Genomic DNA, 27,341 nt, shown 5'->3' with positions numbered 1-27,341 from the left:
AGCAAATACTGATTTCTAAAAATCCTTTGCTTTCACAAGAACTAAACTATTCCAATTTTTGAAGCATACTAAATACTTCAAAATCTGGAGTAAAAGCTTATGCTAGTTTTTATTCATATGGCCCATCAACAGGTGCATACCATAAACCATGAGAATGTTCCAACAGTGGCATAATTATGTCAACCAAAAACATTGGTACCGTAGTGAACGCAAAAGGATATCAAATACCATGGAGCATGCCATTTTCATGCATAATGAACTAAACATATTAACTCAGCTGAGCGCCAGGCCCTTGGGCCTCTTGTTGGATGCTGAATCAGCCTTTTGGTTGTCTTTCTTCTTCTTACGACATTTTCTTGCATAATGCCCCTTGATGTGGCAATAACCACACTCTGCCTCCAATGCGCCACATTTATCAGGAGTATGACCAAAACGACCACACTGGAAACATTCAGCACTGGAATCTGATGAACTTGTACCACTAGCGCCACTTCTTGGCTTAGCTTTCGAGAATGAGCGAACAGCGAGCGTTTTCTCTATTTGTTTGTTTCAGTTCATGTCCAGAGCCTAGCTCCTTAGCCTGACTGTGAGCGGACTCATATATCCGGGCCAACGTCAAAAGTTTATCGAGAGTCAACTTCTCCTGCCCCATTAGCTTGATCTTCAAATCGTTCGAGGTACACTTTTCGACGATTTGGTCTCGTAACATATCGTCCTCCATGGTGTCATAGCCACAGTATCGTACCAGATCACGGAGTGACGCGACGTAGTGATCGATTGTTTCAGTTTTGCCTTGTTCCCGTTTTCGAAATTTCACCCGCTCGGAAATGATGCTCGTTTCGGCTCGAAATAGCCTTTCAACACCGTCTTAGCACGGTTGTACGTATCCTTCTCTCCAGGCAACGTCGTGAACACACGTTGGACACCAGGGCCCAAACAATGTAGCAATGTAGCACGTCGTACCCCATCAGCTTTTTCAGCCAGTCCAGTAGCTAATTCGTAAATGTCATACGAAGAAAGCCAGGAAGTAAAGTCAGCTGCCAAGTCAGTAGCATTCAAGTTTAATGCCTCCGGAGGTGCTAGACGTGCTTCAGCCATTTTCTACGTACAGTTTCAGAGTTCTTCAAATTCAATGCACACAGCACAGCTCATGTACATCATGTACAGGAATTGCGGGGAAACGTGGTTTTTGGGAATTTGGTCAAACAAAGTCACTTTTCATCATCATCATTTATCTTGGGTCTTGGGGAACTTGGTCAAATAAAGCCACTTTTCATCATTATCGTATATCATACTACCATCCTCGTCGCCAATTTGTTGGTTTCCGATGAAAGTGGATTAAAGATCGATATAAAACAATGTTATTCTTTATTGAAAATCTCTTCCGGTTCTCCGGTCTCACTTCACAGTACAGTAGTAAGTGTACAAAATATATGGTATCACTCTACAGTTTAGTAAGGACACAACATGCTTGCCCGCTGACCCGTATGATCACATGATAGAAAAATGGCAACTGTTTTATTTCGACTGCATTGATTATGTAAGTGACAAATTTAATAATTTAAACCGTTTCTGAAATTAGAGAAGATATTCATCAAAATTGGTTGGTACGTTAACGACGGATTCAACTGTATTTGGTAGAAACAACCTTCGAATCGAGTCGACTTTCTCTTCGAAATGTAGAAGCGACGGTCACGATCTCATGTAATATCAGTATGATCGTAATTTATGCAGATCTGAGGCGGGTGATTCGATTTGTGTTCAAAATATTGCAAACTTCAACATTAGTTCTAATATTCTACAGGAGTATATTATATCCATTCATTTTGACAGAACAAAGCACGAAAACTTTGATTATTCATCAAAATGTATTATCGAATCGAATGGAAATGTGTGGATAGCCGGAGCATATTGGTATGTTGTTGTGTGTCCGAGACGAAATAGGTCTTTCAGTTAGTTTGTTGATGTGTTAATATAAGGGAGTTTCAGAATCCAAACGATAAACGAAAACTTAACGACAAAGGCAGTTTGTCGTTCGTGAATTGGTAATGACGTAAACACATTTAAGATTGAAATCTACCCATGAAGGTTAGCGTAAACGGTAAAACCGAAGACCACTCAACCAGGAAGAATAATCGGGCGGCGGGTTTTCGTAAAAGACTTGCATAACTATTTTGTATTGCGAAAAGGCTGGCTGAAGTGGTGTATATCACCCCTAGGCCTACACACAGATCGCACATACTCAGACGGACATTTACTGTAACAAGAATGGATGCACTTCTTTTCACAGAGGATGACATCGAGCTCTTACTCCTGTACGATGCCCTTGGGCCTAGACGGGGTCCTTTAGGACCGAGGAGGGACGCTCCACAGCAATTCAGATCAATGGATATATCCAATGAAAATTGTGTGGAGATGTTTCGATTCGATAGAAACTCGCTTATCAGGCTGCGAGATGCACTGAACTTCCCACCCATTCTTAAGTGGAAAAATGGGACTGTAGTAGAAAGTGAAGACGCTTTGTGTATTTTACTAAGGCGATTGTCTTATCCTAATCGTCTGTGCGACCTGAGAGAAACATTTCACAGGAGTACGCCCGAACTCAGCATGATTTTCAATTCATCTGTTGACCACGTTTATAACAACTATCGTGGTCTTGTCACAAATTTGGAGCAGTGGTGGCTAGATGCCGAGCACCTCCAAACCTACGCAGACGCGATCAGTGGGCATGGTGCGCCTCTCCCGCGCTGTTGGGGATTCATAGATGGGACGGTTCGTCCTATCTGTCGCCCGGGCCACGATCAACAAGAGGTCTACAATGGACACAAGCGGGTTCATGGACTCTAAGTTTCAGTCAGTGGTCATTCCGAATGGACTAGTTGCGAATCTCTGGGGACCAATGGAAGGTCGGCGCCATAACTCTGCAATGTTGGCAGCGAGCCACTTGTTGGATCAGCTTGAATTATTTCAAGGTGCAAATAATGAAGAACTGTTCTATCTTTACGGCGACCCAGCATACCCCCTGAGACCAACGCTTATGGCGCCATTTCGTGGTGCCAACATTGATGAGCAACAGCAACAATTTAACCATGATATGAGCAGGTGTCGTCGAAGTGTTGAGTGGGGGTTCTCTAAGATAATCCAGAATTTCGCCTTTCCGGATTACAAAAAGAACTTGGAAATTGTACTTACAGCCTGTAGGCATGTACTACATAGTCGGCACCATACTAACCAATTGCCATACATGTTTATATGGCAGTCAAACAGGATTGTACTTTGGCTTGGAAGCTCCTGGCCTTGAGGAGTATTTAAATGGCCATTAATTTGAACTTTTCCTTGGAGTCCGAAATGGGGAGACGAACCTCGGCACCAGTTTTGACAATTAAAACTTTGAGTGTGGAAGTAAAAACGAGAACAAATATTTAATTCATTTTACCTGCTCTGTACAGCATTTATTTAACAATTTGAACCCTGATCTTTTGAGGCAAAAATTCGAAAAGTGAATAAATGCTAAAAACCTATCACATAAGTTGGTTTTGTTGGAAACTGCTAGCCACACCACTTCCAATGAATATCAACCTTGTAGGTATTGGTTCACTTTTCAAAAACAAAATTAATGGTCAACTGAAGTGAATCGCCATTTCGGAAAATGTAGGAAAAATCCAGAAATCAGAATGCCAGTCTGGCCAAACTAACAAATGCATATGCATTTGTACTGGATCCATCAACCACAGACGTGTCGCAATATAATAAAATTATATGCATATAAAGTTGCAAAATACTTTATTTACAAATGGCACCCCAGAGTAATAAGGCCAGACTGAGTAAATTTATTTCTGGCATTTTCCAAAATGGCGATTCACTAATTAGTTGATAACGGCCGTCCATGATGTAAAAGGTTACAGTAAGTTCATTCCAAGTTTTCCCTTCAATAGGGAGGTTCCGCACCGCCTACGATTACGATTACGATTACGATTTCGGAAAACGTAATCGTAATCGTAATTGCGTCGAGAAGCAGCTAAATTCAGTTCCGCAAAAATACTCTTGATGTCATTCGAGAAACCCACGGCCCCTGCGGAATTGGTTCACAAGCGCTTATCAGAACACAACCCACCAACTATCCAATATGGCAGCGGCCATGGAAACGATTGACGAACTGCTCCTTTTTGGCTCACCGTAGGGGAGTCTATACAATACCGCAGTGTCCGTCGTCCGTCGTCGTCGTATCCTGTTTCAAAAACAGTGGCACGTTTCTTAACCGCTAAGCCTATGAACTTGTAACTTTGTGCACAGGACTCCCTTGGTCAGATGACCTGTGACACTAAATTTCGGTCCGATCTGATTCTTAATTTGGCCACCAGGGGGCCGAATGTAGATATCTAAAAAGTGTGATATCTCGCTTATTAATGACTTGTTTGGAATGAAATTTTTGTGGTAGGTACTCATAGCAAGGATACATCATATATCATACGGGTTTTTAATTTGACCTACTTTTCAAGGTCACAGAGGTCAAATGGCGTAAATTGGCTGTTTCAGTGTAACTATGGCACGTTTTTCAACCTCCACAGCTATGAACTTGAAACTTAGTACATATAACCCCCTATACCAGATAACCTCTGGTGCTGAATTTCGGTCTGATCTGATTCTCAACTTGGCCACCAGGGGGCCAAATGTGGATACCTAAAAAGTGTGATAATTCGCTTATCAATAATTTGTTTTCAATAAAACTTTCATGGTGGGTACTCATAGCAAGGATACATCATATATCGTACGGGTTTTTAATTTGACCTACTTTTCAAGGTTGCAGAGGTCAAATGGCATAAATTGGCTGTTTCAGTGTAACTATGGCACGTTTCTCAACCGCCACAGCTATGAACTTGAAACTTAGTACATATAACCCCCTATATCAGATAACCTCTTGTGCTGAATATCGGTCCGATCTGATTCTCAATTTGGCCACCAGGGGGTCGAATGTGGATTTCTAAAAAGTGTGATATCTCGCTTATTGCTGACTTGTTTTTGATAAAACTTTTGTGGTAGGTACTCATAGCAAGGATACATCATATATCATATGGGTTTTTGATTTGACCTACTTGTCAAGGTCACAGAGGTCAAACTCGAAAATTTCGCCGATAGTGGCACGTTTTGTCTTTATTCGTCCTATAGTCTTTAAATTTGGTATGTAGACACCTGTTACGTAGCTCTACATGTTGACAAAAATCAGGTCGATGTGGCGTACTTTTCAAGGTCACAGAGGTCAAATGGTGAGAATTGGCCATTTGTGTGTAAATGTGGCACGTTTCTTAACCACTAAAGCTATGAACTTTAAACTTGGTACACATGACCCCCTAGGACAGATGACCTGCGACACTGATTTTCGGTCCGGTCTGATTCTTAACTTGGCCACCAGGGGGCCAAAACCAAAAATTTGAATAGTGCCATATCTCGCTTATTACTGATTAGCTTTTGGTAAAAACTTTATGGTAGATACTCCTAGCAAGGATACATCACATATGATACAGGTTTTCGATATGACGTACTGGTCAAGGTCACAGAGGTCAAATGACGTAAATTGGCCATTTGAGCGTAACTGTGGAACGTTTGTTAACCCCTAAGGCCATGAACTTGAGACTTTGTACAAAGGACCCCCTAGGTCAGCTGACCTCTGACCCTGATTTCAGTCCGGTCTGATTCTCGACTTGGCCACCAGGGGGCCAAAAGTGAAAACCTAGAATGTGTGATATCTCGCTTATTAGTGATTCGTTTTCAATAACATTTTTATGGTAGGTTCTCCTGGCAAGGATACATCACATATATCATATGAGTTTTTGATTTGACCTGCTTTTCAAGGTCACAGAGGTCAAATGGCATAAATTGGTCGTTTGATTGTAACTATGGCACGTTTCTTAACTACTAAAGCTATGAACTTGAAATTTGGTACACATGACTCCCTACGTCATGTTACCTCGGACAGCGAATTTCGATCTGATCTGGTACTCAACTTGGCCACCAGGAGGCCAAAACTGAAATAGGTAAAAAGTGCAATATCTCGTTTATTAGTGACTTGTTTTTGATGATATTCTTATGGTACTTACTCCAAGCAACGATACATCACATGTCATACCGACTTTGGTTTGACCTATATACTATACATGTACAATGTTTCTTAACCTGGATGAGAAGTACAAAATATCTATACGGTGAGCACAATGGCCCCTGTCCTTTTCATTACAGTGAATAATCACAGATTAATACGAGACACAAATAATTATCAGGCAGAACCCGTATGGTATTTTCCATCACCTGAAATGAACATTATCACATGCGAGGATCAGACCAAAAAATGCAAAATGACATGCACGTGTACATATACATGTGAGCTCACACATGTGAGCTGAAATAAAGTACAGAAAAGAACCCTCAGTGCCATCCACATGACAGCTGAAGGTCACCTTTTGAGCAGGACATTTTTTCAACTGACCAGGACATTCTTTACTACTTTCTAAGACCTTCTTGCACGTTCGTTCACTCTTCTTCATAACGAATATCCTGAACATACAACTCCCGAATTTGACTGACTCGGTCCCGATAATCAGAATGAGTGTGAATCGTTTCCTCCGTCAATCGGTTCAGCATACATGTGAAGAGGTGTGTAGCCTCACGTGTACCTCCATTCTCATTCACACTCATCTCTCCCCATCCCATATTCCCCACACCAAGTTGCTTAGCCCTTTCATTCAAGATGAATGCTTCGTTGAAGGGAACACTAAACTCAAGTCCCGAGTTGTCAAAAGTAATCCATAGTGCACCATTTCGGATGCAAATAGTCTTTCCCAATTTGAGAACCCCTGTTTGATCACTGTATCGAACAAAGATGACTTCACCAACGGCTGGTAATCGGTCGTGACTCGAAACTTGTAATCCTTAACAGAGGTCATCAATGACTACTGCATGTATACTTCCACTGAAGTCCTGAATGGTGTACTGTTTTGGATCAACTTGTGACAACACAGTTCCTACATATACATCCATCAGTAATTTAAATAGAACAGAGTCCCCAACGTTGAACATAGACGACGTAACTTCTGACTTGACTGCCTTGGATTTCCTGCGTTTCCGCCCAAAATATCTTTTATGGCCGCCCGAAACCAACTTTGGAATCCAACCTCACTTTCTTCCGAGGAGGGCAGTCAGCATCATTTGAAGTCAAAGACGTCTCCATTTCATGGACTAGACAATACCTGGAATTGTAAAAGAGAATGGGTTGCAAAAAGGCGGGGGTCACCAACGGACACGGTCTGTGCTTGAATGCAGGATGTACTACAACATGTACGTCATGTACATGTACTGATATCTATCAAGCCTCATGCATCAATCAACGGTGTTCTTATTTCAAGTGCAGAGTCAATTATGATTTAGAGTATCATCACTTCCCACAATTCTAGTAGATCAGGGCGGATGTAGTACGCCTACTCTCCACACCACCAACTGAAATTAAAGAAAAAGAAAATCTAGTACTTAGTAACTGAAGGATGACCAGCACACTTGGCAGCCACGGATAAGGAACATGAAAGAATACACATTATAAAACAGACAAATCTGGTAATGGTACCCCAGTTTAAAAAAAATGTTGTTTTCACCTTTCCTGCAACCCTGACAATACAAAACCGTGTACTGATCAATTGCATGAATTGTGTTCTTTGATTCTTCAAATAAATGCTGACAGTGACAAATGACAATAGGCCTACAGGCAATACACACGAGAAGTCCGAACAAAATCTTACAATGTAGTCACAGAGAAAAAAAAGAAATGTTTATGCATAGGCACCCAGTCAACACAAGACACTGTTTTAACATCACCCTGTACAAAAAAATCAAAACAAATCCAATGTGTGGGTCAATGGGCAAGTCCATTGTGGCCAAGGGTGATAAGCTCAGCACATACCGAAAAACTATTCAGTGTTTCAAAAGTTTGAAAACCAGATTCATCAAAAACATCCCTGAATTTGTTTTCCAGATAGACTACAATAAGTACTAACTCATGTTTTGGTTACAAGTTGCCAAAAAATTGTGACTCATTTATATTTCCACCCCAACCGAACCCCTATCAGCACAATAGACTGAACCAACGAAACTTGAAACTGGACACTGGGTTTCAAATGCATATTTCTGCATAAATAGTGCAAACTAAATTTTAAAAACGGAAACTAATTAAAGTTAGGATACCAATTAGTATTTAAAGTAATTCGTACTACAAATAAACGGTCAAGGGAATCCGATGTTGTGTGATGAAATTGGCACCTCGAGTTCATCTCAGTCTGCAAGCCGGCCATTTTGAATCGGAGCAGATCCAAGTTCTAGGATTGTCTGAATAAGCGCACAATTTGGTACGAAACTGAATTAAGATATGTTAAACAGTGGGGGTATTTATGATGAGTGATATTACACCTACCTGGTATCTAGTTTGATGAAATTCGGAAATCTGCAACTTGTTGAAAAATCTATAAAAATACCGCAAATCGTCACTGTTTCATTAATTCTGATCCGAATTTCATGAAATTTCGTCGGCGGGTGGCATGGCACGTGATAGACCTAATGAGCCAATCAAAACTGACGTATCTTTAAGCAGAACGTCCACAGGCTTGTGCTTGTGTTTTGAACGACGCCAATGCATTACCCTTTAGACTGAATGGGTATTGCGATTGTGTGATGGAGACAATGTTTACACAAGCCGCACTTACACCACCTGAAAATGTACCACCAATCTTGGTTCGGGAACCAATGCCGCACCATCGAAAATCCACCAAGCGCTTACACCAGCGCTGCAGCTAGTTATAAAATCCGGCTACAGATGGCGCGCAAACAATAAATTGCATGCACAGAAAGCGCCATTTCGAAAGCGCCGCCTGGAGCCGAACCATCTAACTAGCTAATTGCCGATCCATTTGCGCGTACACCACGACAAAGCCGAGCTTTTAACAAGCCGGGCGAATTTGGACCATCAAGCTTGGTGGGACAAATTCGCTCGGCAATTTGTATCGGCAATGGATTGCCGAACCAATTTGTCGCGGCAATGTGGTGGTGTAAGTGCAATTGGTCCACCAATATTTCGTGGTGTAAGCGCAGCTATAGTGGTTAACGAGCTGTTTGCGCTGGGATGCAGGCCTGTGCTGGGGATGGATCATTTCGATGTCATGTTTAGGCTTAGCTGAAACAGCTGTGAGCTTTCTCCTTTTATTTCACTTTTTACCAGTACTGCACTGCACTACAAAGTAATATTTGTTTGAATGTTCATTCATTCATCACACTTCCAAGTCCAAGTTTCCAGGTTTCTCTTGATCCGATCCTTGAACAGTTGCTGGTACATGTACAGCATGAGGAAACCAGCCCTGTAAAATATTTAGTCGCCCTCCAACTTGAAGCACCCCGCTGATACTACAAACAGTGATGATCGGCATATTTACCTTATCTACATAATGGCCAGCGTAACCAGTGATACCCGGGCCAGGTTCATCATCATGTGATCATGACTAATTACTGTGATGAGGCAAAATTAGAAGTAATTTGGTCGACTTCAAGGCAACCAGGATGTGATAGCAAGGCCGGTTATGTAACAACATATGTTGACCTCAGCTTTTGGTCCGGCAACTCAGCAGGAGGTTACCTGGCTCAGATAAGCTGAGAGCTAAAGTCAATAAACTATTCCTCAGAAACTCTCCCCTCATCAAATATCCATCCCCCGGCATCTAAGGCATTTTCCATTAGTTGGTGGGGGATGGTTAGGAGATAATTTTTACAGGGCTGGTTTCCTCATGGTAGTGTGCAAAATATCAGAACACCCCATTTAGGATAGGAAAGACAACATGCACCAAGCTAAAGGGTGCATAGACATGTCAGTGTAAGGTACATACAGATGTACTATATAGACCGCTGTATGCTGTTCAACTACTAACATGTCCATGGATGTGACTTTGTCTTAGGATGTGACTTTGTCTTAGGATGTGACATGTGCACAATACTGTAAATCTATCAATAAAGTCCTTATACATGATATTTGACTCCTTGCTTGCATGTTTAGAGTTCTACATAGCCAGTAAGACAGCTTGAACTAGGTGCAGAATGAATCACTATAAAGTATGTCAAAGACACAATACACTAGATAGTGGCGTCACCTGTCGACGCACATGGTTTTGCCCATCATGGATTATCGCTCGTCAGCATCTCTAAAAAACCCATTTTATAGGCCTAATATATACGGCCTTCGAACCATCTATACACCAGTGTCATCTATACATTCTTTTCATTCAACCTACCTCTGTCCCAGCATCAGAATCCTTTACATTACTACAAAATCGACAAGTTTGCCGGGCAAAGATCTGAAGGCAAGTTGCCAACAATGTTTTGGAAGGTTTGGGCGGAAATCACTATTGCCCATGCGCAAACCTACTCAATTTAACAAAGTTTACAGGCGGGAAATTTTGAATTACACGCGTGCGTTCAGAATGACACAACATTTTTCTCAACTAGATCTGGTGACTGTGGAACAGAAGAAATATATGGAAATTCAGCATCCAACTCATTTGAATCATCAAGACTTCCTTCAGTCGAACCATGATTTAAACCATCAACTGTTGTACCATTACCACATGTAGTATTATACCTTTTGACATGACTTGTTGCTCTACGCTTTACAACACCTGAATCATTTTCTAACATAACAGTGCTGCATTCTGACTGAACTACTTTGTGAGGAACAGGCTCAAAATAGCTTTTTAACTTGTTTTGCCTGAAACTTTGTTTCAAAAGTACTTGGTCACTAACTTCAATGGATCTCTCAGTAGCATTTCTACGCCTGTTTGCATATTCTCTCTGTTTAGCTTTAGCAATCTTATCCCTTTCTCTAAATTTGACCTGCCAATCGTCCTCGGTCACAACCTTGTCTGAATCTACCTTAATCCTAGGTAATTGATCCCTTAGTTCTCTACCCATCAGAGCTTTTGCTGGACTAACACCAATCTGGGTGTGAGGAGTAGTCCTGTTCTTAAAGAGGAAATTCTTAACTTCTGTGTGCCAATCCTTTTTTTCAAGTTTGGCTATACGTACTGATTTTAACAGAGTTTCATTGAACCTTTCTACATTTCCATTGCTCTGAGGTAGGTACGGGATACTAGTCTTGTGCTCAATATCCCTAAGAATGCCTCAAATTCTACCGATTTAAATGGAGGACCATTATCACTTCTACAACTGTATGGAATGCCATGTGTTAAAAACATGGTTTCAAGGACCTTGATCACTTTACTAGCATCAGTCTTTTTTATGAAAACAACCTCAGGCCATCTTGAATAGTAATCGGTAACAACCAAGAGATGTTCACCATCACAAATATCTAATAAATCGATTGCAATATCGAACAACGGCCCTTCTGGAAGTATGCTTGACCTGATTTGGATGGGTTTAGGCCTTGGACCGACGACTTGGCATGGATGGCAAGAATTGATGAACTTTTCAACATCATTGTCCATTTTAGGCAACCACACCTTCTCTCTAAGTCTGGCCTTAGTCCTCACTATACCCTGGTGTCCATTGTGAGCATGTTTTAAAATCTTATCATGAAGACAACTGGTAATCACAACTCTTTTCCCACGCATTACAATACGACCAAAAAGCCAAAATTCATCCCTGATATGCCAAATTGGTGTGGCCTTGAACTCACTCCAATCATTTGACAAAATAGCTTTCTCAATATCTTTTAACAATGGATCAGATTCACTTGCCTTTTCTATTTCACTTTTCTTTACACTAGCTGTGACTGGCTCATTCACAATAATGCTATAAGCATAATCTTCAGTTTCTATTTGGTTTTCACATGTTTCATCAGCAATGGGCAAATGACTGAGTGCATTGGCATAATTCATCTTACCCTTGATATAAGTCAATGTATAGTCAAATTGCTGCAGATATAATAGCCATCTTTCGATTCTAGCTGATGGTGGTTTTGAGTCTGGGCTCAGAACTCTTCACAATGGCTTATGGTCAGTCCTGACCTCGAATCTACATCCAGTAAGATACAACCTGAATTTTTCACATGCCCATTGCCTCTCTTTCAAACTGAGAGTACCTGGATTCAGTATCTGTCAGTTTCCTACTGGCATACAACACTGGGTGAAAATGCCCATCAGTCTGACGTTGCTCTAGGATTGCACCAAGCCCTACTGGTGATGCATCCGTAGTAATTCTGGTTTTCGCCCCAGGCTTGAAATAAGCCATGAAAGAGGAAGAAGTGAGTCTACGCTTCACCTCGTTAAATGCTTTCTCATTTTCTAATGACCATTTCCATTCAACCTTACCGCCTGTTAAATCCCAGAGTACACTTGTGACAATAGCAAAGTTTGCTACGTGCCTGGCACAGAATTGTGCTAAACCAAGGAAACTACGTAACTCAGCCTTGTTGTCAGGCCTTGGAGCCTCATTTATAGCCTTGACCTTGTGGTCATTCACCTTTAACCCTTTCGCTGTCATAGTATGACCCATGAAATTCATACTGGTTCCAATTTCGCATTTTGGAAAATTCAGAGCAAGACCATTTTCAGCCAACCTTTACATCACATTTTCTACGCTGTCATACAACTGTGCATAGTTGTCAGCTACAACTCGAATATCGTCATGGATATTGTGTGCCCCAGGACATCCCTTTAAAACTTGAGCAATGAGTTGCTAAAACTTTCAGTTGCCATATTGGCTCCGAAAATAAGACGTTTATACCTGTACAAGGCACTTGGTCCTGAGAAAGTCACAATGTCCCTTGTTGGACCATTGTCTAATTGAATTTGGTGAAAAGCCATATTAAGATTGAGTTTACAAAAGACTTGGGCACCAGCTATTTCAGAAAGACTTTCCTCAATGGTAAGCACTGGGTGCTTTTCTCTCTTTATGGCTAAATTTGCTTTTCTCATATCAAGACAGATTCTTAGATCACCATTTGGTTTTAAAACAGTGACTAAAGGGTTAATCCAAGATGTGGGCCCTGTGACTTTCTCAATTACATCGAGTTTCTCAAGTTCATCAAACTTTTCATTTACTTTCTGTCTGAGATGAAATGGAATGCGAATGTTTTGTACCACTGGTCTAATATTTTTATCAATATGAAATTTCAACTTAAAGTTTTTCAATTTTCAATTTTCCAAGTCCCTTGAAAACCTTAGGGTACTTTTCTTTGAGTTTGCTCAAAATCTCTGAACCTTGATCAACACCACAAGAATTCACTGTATTCCTTGGCGGGCCAACTCTGAGGATGTCTGAATCTCTAGAAGTGTTCTTTCCAAGAAGAACGGGATGGTTTTTACCAGGAACCACATAGAAATCAGCAATGCCAATTTAGCCTGTTTCTTTGACTTCAGTTCTCAGAGCTGCCTTGCCAAGAATATTCAGTGGATCCTTTGAACCATATGTAAACACTTGGATTTTGGTATCACGGAGTATGGTATCATTCACAGAGTCGTGTACAATTTTCCTGTAAGTGTCCTCTGACATAAGGTTGCAGGTTGCCCCGGAATCGATGATGATCGGAATCATGGAGCTTTCAACTTGGATTTGAAATGTCTCATGCTGATTGTCCCTCACTTGACTGGAATGAAAACATGATAACCTTGGGCTGTAGACCTATCAGTATCGGCAGTTGAATCAAACGTACCAGGATTGTGGTCAGTTTTCAAAGGATCTGTCCCGTCTGGACCAACACTATTGACATTACGCCTCCTGAACTGGCCACCACCGCGGCCACAATGACTGCCTCCTCGTCCACGATTATTACCACGTGATCTAGATTCACCACGGTGTGACGAAGATGAATCTGAGTTGGCTGTACTTCTACAATAGACTTCAAAATGTCCATGTTTATTGCACTTAGTGCAGAGATGATCCCGGGAGCACCGACAGTCTTTACCAACGTGCCCGGGTTTGTCACAACACCAACAACGGGTAGACGATTTATCGCTTCCTCCTGACAACTTCTTGTGTTTTTGATCACCAGCATAGTTTGCAGATTCATTACGATCAGCAGTAGTACCCGAATACTGATTTGCAGATAGCACTAGAGCCTCCTTATCCTGATAGGTACGCACAATTTCGACACGTTTTGTCGATGTCAACTTTTCTTCACGGTACAGCTTACTGCGTAAAGTTTTGTCTTTTATGAATAACATGACCCGGTCACGAACTTGATTACTTTGTTCGTCTCCTGCAAACTCGCAATGCTTCACAATCGTTTTTAGACGTGTGATGAAACCATCTATAGTTTCACCAGAATTCGGCTTAAGTGTGTAAAATCGTTGCCTGGACATGGGAACATTCTTTTTCAATTTGAAGTGATTAGTGAGACAGGTTACAGCCGTATCCAAATTGTTTTTTTTTTGCCCTGCTCCTCCTCAGTTTTCGTGTAGAAAATGTCACGGATTCCACTACCAGCCAAATGTAGGAGTAGTGCACGCTTCTGAGCGGCATCTGTGATGCCAGCAGCAGCCACATACAGCAAGAAATCTTTCAACCACCTGTCCCACTTTCGAGAAAGCGCCTCGGGCTCACCTACACAGTCAAATGCATGCACGGCGGGCAGGCTGCCTCCGAGTGCACTTATCGCGGTTGACATGTTTCAGTCAAAAACGGCTTCTTGAGCTAAATGTACGAAATCTATATTACGTTTTACAGTTCTTTAGATCCTCGTCGCCATTTATGTCGTGTCCTTTAGGTGGCAGGGCAGTTAGTTCGGGAGAAATGAACGAATGAAATCAATATTTAACCAACAATGTCTTGACTCATTTATTCCGCCATGCTGCGCATTCTTTACATCCTACGCATGCGCATACCTTATGATAATGTACAGTGCGGGAAATTCAAATAACGAATAACAAATGATATTACAATGATTACAAATGATAAATCATCACATAAATATTATATCTCCTGCTAATGATTCTCGGATGGGGAGTCCATAATTTGAAAAATTAGAGGAAGAGGTGCCAGATGATATTCACGTTAACTCATGATATTTTCAAAATGCAGAGGACTTTTCATGAAATTTCTTTGCAGGATCTCCTAGAATTGATCATAGAATGATATGATATCAGTTTGCGATCAATTAATTGAAGAATGAGACAGTTCGGTTTTTCATAATATTTTCAAATTGTAACATATTCGTGATATTTTGTTCACAATTTTAAACACTATCTTAAATTTATTAAATTAAGCCTAAGGGTTAGGCAGTACAGCAAAGAATATTGCAGAATGTTGCAAAGAAATAGAAACTTAATGGGGTGTTCTAATATTTTGGCACACTACTGTAGATCCTTCAAATAAAATGAATGAATTCTCCGATACTCTGTACCGCATTTCACATTTATCCTCTGGCGAACATCCAACTCGGTTATCCTGTCCCCACTCTCTTTACCGTCATCCTTAATGCAAGCTATCCAAGGTAAGAAATATATTTGTTAATATATTGTGTAGGGACACAGTCCCTTTGTTACTGAACTGAGGGTTACAGGTACTGGACTGTGACCGAGAACATTTTGCAGAAGCTTCTATTAAAACTAGCACTTTTTGAGACTGTATTAAGGACCAGTAAATAAGTAAGTAAGTAAGTAATGCATGAAGATGGACAAGTAGCATATTTCTCTGGCAGGGTTTGATTCTCAATTCAAAGAAATAAGGGGAGGGGGGGGGGGCTGCCCCAGCACCTCTCCCTCAAAATCCTTGCTTTCCAGTACAGTTTAGTCAATTTGAAAAGGACAATGAAACTGTTGATTACCTTGAATCGCTGCCACCGACTTCTTTGGTAGGAGCCTTGATGAAGCTTCCTTCTTCTTATTTTGATCAGTTTGCTCACCCTCACAGCAGCTCACTGCTAAGGTTTCTCTCCTGGCAGTCATCTCCAGGAGAAGAACAAGTCTCAGTGTCCATTTGAGTCTGGCGATGGAAGAGAGCTGCGCAGCTGTGATGAACACTGGCACTGCGTGACCAGCAGCAGTTGGCACTTTGGCCACACCTGATGACTAAAAACATATAAAAGGTTTCAGTATGCAGTAAGGTTAGGAATCCAGCACATACATTTAAATGTCAAGCCTAACACTTGGAATTATCATACAATACAAGTAACTTGTCTTATTGAATCTGTGGCATCACAATACGGTACTACTCAAAGCTGCACAAGCTGTGTGTGGTCAGTTAGGTTGGTATAGAGGGTTTTGTTGACAAAAGACAGTCCCCTGAAACTATCCGCTTGGTAAACCTATAAGCATGTATTGCAACCCAGAAAATATTAGCAGCAGATTTTTAGTTGCATTTGCCAACCTTTTACTACAAAAGTATCCATTGTTTTAGACCAAAGTGACATTTTGCAGATCAGATAAGACCGCAAAATTAAAACGTCCGCCAACATTTTTAGCTCAGCTGACAAAGTCAGCGAAGCTGGTGATATAACTAAGGGAATGGTGTCTGTCCTTCCATCCATGTCACTTTTGGGCATTTTGTAACCGCAAGGCCTAGGCACTTCGTTGACGCTGCTAAATTAGGCGTAACCCTAGATGAACTCAGATACAAAAAATCAGCGCGATCGGACCTACATTCAGCGAATGAGGTCATCAGGAAGTTTAAACTTCATTCCTTTATACCTCAGTCCACAGAGGAAATAATGTTTTCACATCTGGCCGAATATTTTTTGATAATTTTTCATTTTTACTTGCAATGGAATTAGTTTAGTTTTCACCCCCAGTTGGCGCTACAGGCACATTGAACTGAATTTTTGAAGATTCAAAAGACCGGGTTATGACGTATAGTTGCGCAGTTGTATTCTGCGCATGTAATTGGCCAAGGAACCAGGCTATATTTCAGCATACCCACTGTGACCAGTCTGAAGATGGAAGATTGACTTTGCAACACGGTATTTACCCAATTTTCTACTAAAAAGAAGTCACGTAGGCGATATTATCACTAGTTCCTTTCAGTGGGTAGTCATAAAGTCTTTAGCAGGGACAACTTTCAGAAATTAGTTTGGCCACAATTCTGTGAAAACGATTTTTGAAGTGCACGCTCTGTTCGCGATGTAATTGGAAGTGGAGATTTCTCACAGTATGTGCAGTGAATCAGCATGATTCTGTTTGCATTTGAGTTTTTAGGACTACCATTCTTACATGAGTCAAAAGTAGAAATTCCAAGCAACACAATAATGTTACTCCCATAAAAATTCATTCAAAATTTCAAATTTTATAAGTGTGCGAAGCACACGAAATGAAATTATAATTTAATGAGTAAACCCAAATAGATGTAATAATTGAATTTTGCTCCAGAATTCATCAGGTCAGCGGAAAAACTTCGTTCCGGTCTCACCGAAACGAGTTGTCTTTATTCCTCTGACCCCATCCTCATCTGGAGTCCGCTGCAATTTCAAACTTCAGTAATAGACCCAATCATGACCTCATGATTGGACTAACAAATTTACTCATACTAGGTTCTCATAACCGCCCCATCCACCCCTTATGAGTCGCTAGTAATAACATATATACAGGTTGTAGAAGTACAGACTGAACCAACTTCTTTTTCTTTTTTTTTGGCTCACCGTAGGGGAGTCTTTACAATACCGCAGTGTCCGTCGTCCGTCGTCGTCTGTCGTCGTCGTCGTCCGTCGTCGTCGTCGTATCCTGTTTCAAAAACAGTGGCACGTTTCTTAACCGCTAAGCCTATGAACTTGTAACTTTGTACACAGGACTCCCTTGGTCAGATGACCTGTGACACTAAATTTCGGTCCGATCTGATTCTTAATTTGGCCACCAGGGGGCTGAATGTAGATATCTAAAAAGTGTGATATCTCGCTTATTAATGACTTGTTTGGAATGAAATTTTTGTGGTAGGTACTCATAGCAAGGATACATCATATATCATACGGGTTTTTAATTTGACCTACTTTTCAAGGTCACAGAGGTCAAATGGCGTAAATTGGCTGTTTCAGTGTAACTATGGCACGTTTTTCAACCTCCACAGCTATGAACTTGAAACTTAGTACATATAACCCCCTATACCAGATAACCTCTGGTGCTGAATTTCGGTCTGATCTGATTCTCAACTTGGCCACCAGGGGGCCGAATGTGGATATCTAAAAAGTGTGATAATTCGCTTATTGATGACTTGTTTTCGATAAAACTTTTGTGGTAGGTACTCATAGCAAGGATACATCATATATCGTATGGGTTTTTAATTTGACCTACTTGTCGAGGTCACAGAGGTCACAACGCAGACACAGATATGGCCGAAATTGCATGTTTTGTGTTTTTCGTGTTGTGGCAATCCAAAGGTCGTGAGTTCAAACCCCGGTCAGGGACGGCCAAAAATATTTTTTTATTTTATTATTTTTTATCTTTTCCCTTTTGTCTTTTCTGACTTGTATCTTACATTTTCTTGATTTTTGGCTCACCGTAGGGGAGTCTTATGTAATACCGCAGTGTCCATCGTCCGTCGTCGTCGTCCGTCGTCCGTCGTCGTATCCTATTTAAAAAACAGTGGCACGTTTCTTAACCGCTAGGGCTATGAACTTAAAACTTTGTACACAGCACCCCCTAGGTCAGGTGACCTCTGACACTGAATTTTGGTCCGATCTGATTCTCAACTTGGCCACCAGGGGGCCAAATGTCGATATCTAAAAAGTGTGATATCTCGCTTATTAGTGACTTGTTTTCGATGAAACTTGTGTTGTAGGTACTCATAGCAAATATTCATCTTATATTATGCGGGTTTTTAATTTGACCTACTTTTCAAGTTCACAGAGGTCATATGGCTTAAATTGGCCGTTAGAGTGTAAACTATGGCACGTTTCTTAACCACTAAAGCTATGAACTTGAAACTTGGTACATATAACCCCCTATATCACATAGCCTCTGGTGCTGAATTTCAGTTTGATCTGATTCTCAACTTTGCCACCAGGGGGCCAAAAGTGGATATCTAAAAAGTGTGATATCTCGCTTATATTAAGTGACTTGTTTTCGATAAAATTTTTATGGTAGGTACTCTTAGGAAGAATACATCACATGTCTTACGGGTTTTCAATTTGACCTACTTTTCAAGGTCACAGAGGTCATATGGCGTAAATTGGCCGTTGGAGTGTAAACTATGGCACGTTTCTTAACCAGTAAAGCTATGAACTTGAAACTTGGTGCATATAACCCCCTACATCAGATAACCTTTGATGCCGAATTTTGGCCTGATCTGATTCTTTATTCGGCCACCAGGGGGCCATAATGGAAAAAGGAAGAAGTGCAATATCTTGCTTATTTGAGTGAATTGTTTTCGATAAAATTTTTATGGCAGGGACTTCTAGCAAGGATACACCACATGTCCTACGATTTTTGGATTTGACCTCCTTTTCTAGGTCACAGAGGTCAAATGGCGTAAATTGGCCATTAGAGTGTAACTATGGCACATTTCTTAACTGCTGAAGCTATGAACTTGAAAGTTGGTACATGTAACCCCCTACATCAGATAATCTCTGACACCGAATTTTGGCCTCATCTGATTCTTGATTTGGCCACCAGGGGGTCAAAACTGAAAAAGTAGGACGTGCAATATCTTGCTTATTAATGACTTTTTTTTCGATGAATTTTTTATTGCAGGGACTCTTAGCAATCACACGATATTGATCTTGTTGATGTCATAGACAATTATTGGTTGGATCATAAACTTATATATACTGCCCTGTCTTATTACTTGACATCAATACACATCTAAAAATCAATACACATCTAAAAAAAGTCTTCATGCCTGATTGTGTTCACCATATTCACCTCTAAACTAAGCATGATCCTGCCTACTAAAAGATGTATACGGTGAGCACAATGGCCCCTGGCCGTTTCATTTAAATTTATTTTTAAAATTAACACAACATAACATACTTAGTAACCCAGCCCACTGGCTATCATACGGCTACTGCCACTCTTTAATGTCAACAACAAATTTAACTTAAATTTTCGACAGGACAGCTGTCCCTCCTCCGGCTAATCGCCTTATGTCAAAAGCAAACAACTGAACCAAACCTATCAGACTGCTCGTCTCTTCTTCGGTTAATAATCGCCTGAAAACTTAACTGACCTTAGTCCAGTCTTACTTCATGAGACCTATTGTCTCTAAAAATGAACGTTCTAAATTTCGCAAGAGTCCGCAAAACAAGTCCTTGTCGAAATCACCCAGTCCTCATCTTGGTTGTGGATGTGTTACCCCCATCTATCTGTAAAGATAAAGTGAGAAAGGATGTTTCAATCTCAATTTATATGGGTAGGGAGGGTGGGATTATTACATCTATTTAGGTTTACTCATTAAATTATAATTTCATTTCGTGTGCTTCGCACACTTACAAAATTTGAAATTTAATTTCATAAACCGTAAATAGATGTAATAATTGAATGTTCAAAGCTAACTTACATCCGTTCCAATACTTTATCTTGGAACTGTCATCCACTAGTATTTTGGGCCTGTGCCTCAATCTCTTTGTCATAAAATTTGCCAAATGTGCTTGCTCTTGACCAGTCAGCTTTCTTCATAATTTGCTCCACTGACAAGCCTTGGATTTTGGCTTTGGTCGTGGTCGCTGCCCAAGGAGGATACCGCGGTGACGTCACGGCTTTTCCAAGATGGCGCTGCATATTGTAAACAAACTCGATCCACGGCCAAGGAAAAAATCAAGTCATCAAATAAAGTTAGATTTTTCGCATCAAATCAGAGTTATTAGTACTTTTCTGCTATGAAATAAGTCTTCAGACAATAAGTTATCATTTGAATAATGAAAAGTGCTGTTTTGATGGGGGAAAATAGGGTTTTTAGAACCAAATAGCCGGGCACCGATCTTCCAAAATTAGCGATGGTTTCAAAACAGTCTCCCAGATATGGGGCAATCTCTTCATTATCATAATGGGATTTGGAGGCATGTTTACAGATTTTACAAGTTCGAGACCTGTAGGACCTAAAACTCGCATAGATCCCCATAGATCCCCATAGATCCCCTCTATTTGTCGAGTTAACGCCCCTGTAAGATCATGCATTTTCGGACACTAGAACGAAATCTTCCTGCGGATATCGCGGTTTCGGTGATGATTTAAGGAGAAATTGACTGTTCTTAGAGTTGTATGGGACAGAAATGAGTTCATACTTCATGAATACATGAATATATCATGATATGGGCGGGCTTCTAAGTCAAAACAATAACAAACTCAACTGCATCTCTACCGTGTATCGCGTAGTGCATTGCCTAGTGTATTTCGTAGTGTATTTTAGCGGAGACATTATTTCCGCACTTTGGCCACGCCAAACATCTTTTTTATTTGTGGAAGCTAATCTGCTCTGTAAATTTTATTTTACACCGGAAGAATCCATACCAGGTATTGCAATATTTCATGTCTATTGGTGTTTTTGTGTACAGGAGCGCACCAGACAGTCAGACGTGGAGATGTGTTCAGCGCTGGTGCTGTCAGTAGACTGATTCTGATTGGCCATAGCGATCAGTAATATGGGTCGTGATCACGTGATATGACGTCACCGCGGTATCCTCCTTGGTCGCTGCCCTTGTTGAGTGGGCTTTGTATTTGTCGGTGTCAATGCCCGCCTTAGTCATGATGAACTGTAGCCATCTTGCTATCGTGCATTTTGCTACTGGACGGTGTGGTTTTACCATAGCCAAGAACAGATACTGTTTTTGTTCGGCTGTGATGCGCCAACTCTGTGTCCTGGTCTCATACGATTCCAGGCACTGTACAACATCGAGTTTGTCATTTGTGTCATATGGTGCAAACGTCAATTTCAACAATGGTTTTCCAGGTTGTGAGGTCTTTGTCACAGAGTCTAGTTGGAAGACCACATTCTTACCCTCCCTGGCTTTATTGATAATCTTTATTTTACTCAGTTCTGAGCCCCTGCATGCACTTGTTAGTGCCATAAGCATTGCTAGTTTGCCCGATAAATCTTTGATGTTCATGGTTTGATTGCACCCCAGTGAACTTATTGCTGTGAGGACCACATCCACCTCCCAGGTGTCAGTATATCGTGGTATCGGTGGTCTGCAATTAAAGACCCCATGCATCAGTCTCACAATGTCAGGGTGTTGTCCTGTCTTGTGACCGTCTATTTCCGGGTGTCTCGCCGAGATGGCTGATCTATAGCAATTTACTGTGTTATATGCCTTTCCTGTCTCATATTCTGACGACAGGAAATTGCCTATATTTGCCACAGTGGCCTGAAATGGATTAATATCCCGTCCGACACACCAGCCAGTCCACTTTTTCCAACCTGAGACGTAAGCTGTCTCAGTTCCCTCTCTCCAGCCTCTTCTGTAGAGTGCTGCAGCCGATTCAGAAAAACCTGGTGTTCGTTTTGTCTCCCTGAAATTTTCCATGCCGCCAGGTACATTGTCTGGTTGAGAACTAGTCCCCTTTGGGATCCGTCAGCAGGTTTGCTGTCAGTGGGAGCAATATTGGTCGGTCTACAATCATTTCTAGCAGTGTCGGGTACCACTGTTGTTGTCACACTGGTGTGATCAAGATCATGTTGGCTTTGTCCTCTTTGACTTTTGTCAAGCACTGGCCGATCAGGCAAAATGGTGGAAATGCATATGCCTCCAGCATCCCCCAATTTAGTGCAAACGCGTTATCGCCTCTGGGTCTGGTTTCCAGCTGACATATTGCTGTTTCTGTCTGTTGTGTTGGCTGGCAAACAGGTATATGGTCTGCTTCCCCAGAACTTTCTCGATTTCCCGGAAGATTTCCTGGTCCAGGTGCCAATCGCTGGAGTCGCTGAATATTCTGGAGGCTTGGTCTGCCTCCACATTTTTTACCCCAGGGAGGTGTTCTGCTGTCAACGAGATGTTTCTCTAAATACAATAGTCCCATACCTCTTGGGTGATCTTCAGCAGGTCGTGGGATCTTGTCCCCCCCAGTTTGTTGATTTGGGCAACGGCTGAAGAGTTGACCAGCCTGAAGTGTATGTGGCAATTTTCCGCCTGTCGCGCCAGAGATTTCAATGCAATCTCCACTACCTTCAACTCTAAAACGTTGATATGTATGCTGGTCTCTTCTTTGGTCCATCGCCCCTGGGCTACCTCCTTCGTCGTTTCTAGGACTGCTCCCCATCCCGTCAACGAGGCATCTGTTGTAAACGTCAGTGTTGGGTTGGTCGATATTGTTGCTTTCCCATTGTGGTTTCGAAGCTGTTCTATCCACCAAAATAAGTCTGCTTTGCAGTCTGGGTTGAGCGTAACTGTGGTCTCGTAAGACTGACCGTTCACCCGAAGGCCTACCCTCTTCAGCATCTGCAGATTTCTGTAGTGCAGGGGGCAGGAAGAATCGCGCTGGTTGTCGCCGCTAATTTCCCTATTAGTTGTGCCAGCTCTCGGACTGTTGTCTGGTTCTGCGTCACCATGTCCTTGCATTTGGTTTGTATCTGCACAATCTTGTTCTCCGGTAACTGCAGTTGCATGCGCACGGAGTCTACTACAAAACCTAGGTAAGAATCCATCACTTGGCCTGGGTTCTGGATTGACTTGGCCCAATTTATTATGAAGCCTAGTGCTTGAAGTAACCAAAGACAAGTCTGGAGTTGATTCTGTAGTACTAATGGGTCTTGATGCAGAAGAATGAGGTCGTCCAGGAATATCATTAGCCTGAAACCCAGCTTTTTCAATAGGCCTATTGGGGCTTTCAGGATTTGGGTAAAAATCCGTGGAGCTGGGCCTAAGCCAAATGGAAGAACCCGAAACTTGTATGTCTTGCCCTTCCATTGGAAGCAAAGAAACTTTCTTGTGTTTTCTGCCATCGGGACGCAAAAATATGCATCTTTTAGGTCTATTTTTACCATCCAATCCCCTGGTTGTAAAAGGTTTTTTAGCATTGGGATGGTTTCCATTTTGAAGTGTTCGTATGGGATGAATGCATTTAGATTTTTCAGATTGAACACCGGCCTGTAAGTTCCATCTTTCTTCGGCCGAAGGAAGATGTGACTCAGAAATAAGTCTGGGCTTGGGTTCGCTACTTCTGAGATGGCCCTTTTCTGTAGCATTTTTTGGACCTCTATGTCTGTCTATCTGTTCGGCCTCCGCTGTGGAAAACCTGGGACTGAAGGGTTCTCTGTTTTGTTTTGGGGTGTTCAACAATGGGATCTGATAACCGCCCACCACTTCCAGAACTGTCGGGTCGTTTGTGACTCTTTTCCAATTTTCTAGACAATCTTTGAGACGACCCCCTACAGGTCCGTCTGTAGGAGGCGGAGGGCAAAGTCCCAGAGACCTTATTTCCCTCGCTACTGTTTCCACAGGAATGTTATCGAATTGCCCTGAAAGTGGTGGCTGGCTTGGCGCCAATGAGGCTACTGACTTTGATTGTGACGTACCTTTTTTGGCCTCTTGTCTTGGTTCCTCTGCCACGACCTCTTCTGGCATTGCCTGATGATGTAGCGGTGCCTCTGGCCTTGTACTGGTAATCGGTGTTCCTCTGATCCCCGCCATCTGTACGTGAGGACGAGGGTCCGTTCTGAAAGGGCCTGTTGTTACTTCTTCCCCGTTTGAACCCACTAACACTATTCAAACCCAGGCGAATTTCTTTGGCTTTTTTGGTGCCCTTGGCCTTTGTGTGAAGTTTCTCAAAGAATTTCTTCCCAAATAATTTTGATCGGTTTTTAGACAACAGCTCCCCATTTTCTTTGACGATGTGGGCTGCCCTTTTGTGGCTTGTCAAAAATCTGGTCAAGAACTGCGTGCGACGCACGTAGTTCCCCCAGACGAATGCCTGCCGAAGCAAAAGAAAACCTTTCTCTAGGAGCTCCATTAGCTCATTGACCCCCATTGGTTTGTCTGGGTGCTTCCGAGCCTTTTCGATCCTACGCCAAGCCTTGCCAAGTGGTCCCATCACTTGGGTGACACGTAGCATGACTTTGGCCAGGGAAGCATCAGCGTGCTGTACAGAATCCCTTATTTTGAAGGGCAGCAGTTCAAGCATCTGTTCTTCCAGTTTTGGAACCTTCAGGATCTGGTTCGTGGGGACAGGTGTGGTTTTGAGTACATTTTCCTTGAGTACCTCGTCTTTGTGTAAGGTCGTGAAGTGGGTTTCCAAGAATGATTCTTGGTCTTCTGATAGAGACCATTCAGTTTTCTTAGTGTCCTCACAAGGGTCGAAGCGCTTAAAACTCCCCTTTTTGTCCAACCGTTTGCGTCGAGACTTGGACCTTGACCCGGACCTTGATCTCGCACGGTCGCGACTGCCACGATGATGGCGGTGGCTATGCCGCCTTCTCTTTTTGGGTCTAGACCTAGCATCATGGTCAGAGCTGGACTCTGAGGAATCACCATGATCATCTGAAGATGATGATGGTGGTGACCTGTCCTCACTCCCAGAGTAGGAATCTGACCTTGACCTACTAGGCATGTGCACTTGGTCCAGAGTCTGGCTGACATAACCAGCTGTATCCATGGCCTCATGGCCATCTGATGGGTCATCTAGGCCCCGAAACATTGAATCATCACATTCCCCGTCCGTTAGACCGCTGAGTTCATCACTGAACCCACGGACCTCTCCGGACGAATCAGTGTCCTGTGCGCTGTGTACATTACGTACATCATCAGCATCACGCCCGCCATGATTTGCATTTTTTGCAGGCTTGTCCTCCCGCGTTTTAGTTTTCGGGATTTTGTACTCAGTTAGAGCACTTTTTGCAGAATAAACCGGGCAGATGCCGCCCTTTTCCACCTTATCTTCAAGATTTATACCTGAAGTACCGGGCACGACGGCCCAATGTGTGGATTTTTGCATATTTTCCGAGCTTTCCTCCGACGACATGATCAGTTTGAAATGCAGCGGAAGAAAAGATGAGGATGGGGTCAGAGGAAAAAGACAACTCGTTTCGGTGAGACCGGAACGAAGTTTTTCCGCTGACCTGATGAATTCTGGAACAAAATTCAATTATTACATCTATTTACGGTTTATGAAATTAAATTGACGGAGCTACGGCATTCTGTTCGGCAGTTGGCAGCGTTGATAAAATACATTGCATGCTAATGCATGCCAAATGGCACACTTTAAAAAGCGCTCATAGGACAACGTAGGGAATCACCAGAAATGACGCCATCGCTGGTCTAAATAAAAAATAGATTGATTCCCGATCGACTCACTAGGGATACGCAGTAGAGCACAATGTCATGAAAAACGACCCTTTGTAAATTCCATCACCTTGCAGGACAGGTCAATTTCTTTAATAAAGTTGATTTTGTTGACTCCTGTAATCTCTACCTGATTTTTTTAAAAGGACAGTGGTGTTTATCCCAAACTGGTCATTTCTATTTATTTGGACCTCTGTTATCAGGATACCTCTCGATTACAGATTTTGTTCACGATTTTGTATCCTTGGTTGTGCTGTACAACTCAGCCTGGACATACTACTGTTGTCCATGGAGAAGTCACATCCCCTCTGACACCTTTTGTCTGTAAAGCTGCCGATAAAACGTACTGAACACGTTGATTCTGCCAAGGACAAGAACTAAAATTGGTGAACGATCATTTAGAACCAGTGGTCCTGTATTATGGAATGCGCTTCCTGACCACCTTAAAGCCATCGGAGAGATTGGGCCCTTCCAGCGAGCCCTCAAAACTCATCTATTTCAGATCGTTTACGATGTGTGACATTCCTAATATCTTATCGTGCAATTCAAATGTTTTAATCCATATTAGTGTTATCGAATTTTCTGGACTTTTATAATGTTTTTAGAACTTTTCTTCTTGGTCATTTTTATCTACTGTACAGTGCTCTGGAGCATGCATGGCATGTGCAGAGCACTTTAATATATGGTATTTTATTTATTTTATTATTATTTTATTACTGAAGTAGGGATATCTTCCGTTGCCTCCTGTAACATTTAGTTTTAGTTCAGTCATATCTTTCTTTCCACAATTCATGCGGAACTTATTGAGCTCCCAGCGGTATTGCCTCCGTTACAACCGCCCATATTTCCGACTCAGTTAGAATAACATGTCAAACCATTTCAAACGAACCAATCAACACGTAGCCTTGGAGGGTGATGTATCGCATGACGTAGTCATTAGTGCACAGTTAGAAAACGTCTGGTTAGAGGCAATTAGTGCAATTTTTTTGCATAAATAGGCAACTTTTATGAACTTCAAAATTGAAATGTCTGTCCTAGGAGGCTCAAGAACAGAACAGAAACGGACTCCTGATGTTAACAAATTTAATAATCTAATCTAAAAACAGGTGGCAGCACTTGTAGTATCATAATATATTGAGCGGAAACACCTACAATATTTTAGTAGTCAGGC

The 27,341-nt window shown here is 41.8% G+C and overlaps 1 protein-coding gene across 1 annotated transcript; it reads right to left on the bottom strand.

Annotated features, from left to right (window-relative positions):
- Nucleotides 1–24,338: 24,338 nt before the first annotated feature.
- On the bottom strand, nt 24,339–25,962 carry LOC135483122 (uncharacterized). Its single transcript, XM_064763721.1, has one exon. It carries the CDS (start codon nt 25,848–25,850, stop codon nt 24,339–24,341), a length of 1,512 nt encoding a protein of 503 aa, XP_064619791.1. The 5' UTR covers nt 25,851–25,962.
- Nucleotides 25,963–27,341: the final 1,379 nt, after the last annotated feature.

The sequence above is a fragment of the Lineus longissimus genome, chromosome 1 (genome assembly GCF_910592395.1).
Source record: "Lineus longissimus chromosome 1, tnLinLong1.2, whole genome shotgun sequence".
Taxonomy (NCBI): Eukaryota; Metazoa; Nemertea; class Pilidiophora; order Heteronemertea; family Lineidae; genus Lineus; species Lineus longissimus.
This window is presented reverse-complemented; position numbering and strand designations above follow the sequence as displayed.

Bases quoted from the DNA above. Each gene is read 5' to 3' on its own strand.
- LOC135483122 (XM_064763721.1), bottom strand. From the start codon at position 25,850: ATGTCGTCGGAGGAAAGCTCGGAAAATATGCAAAAATCCACACATTGG.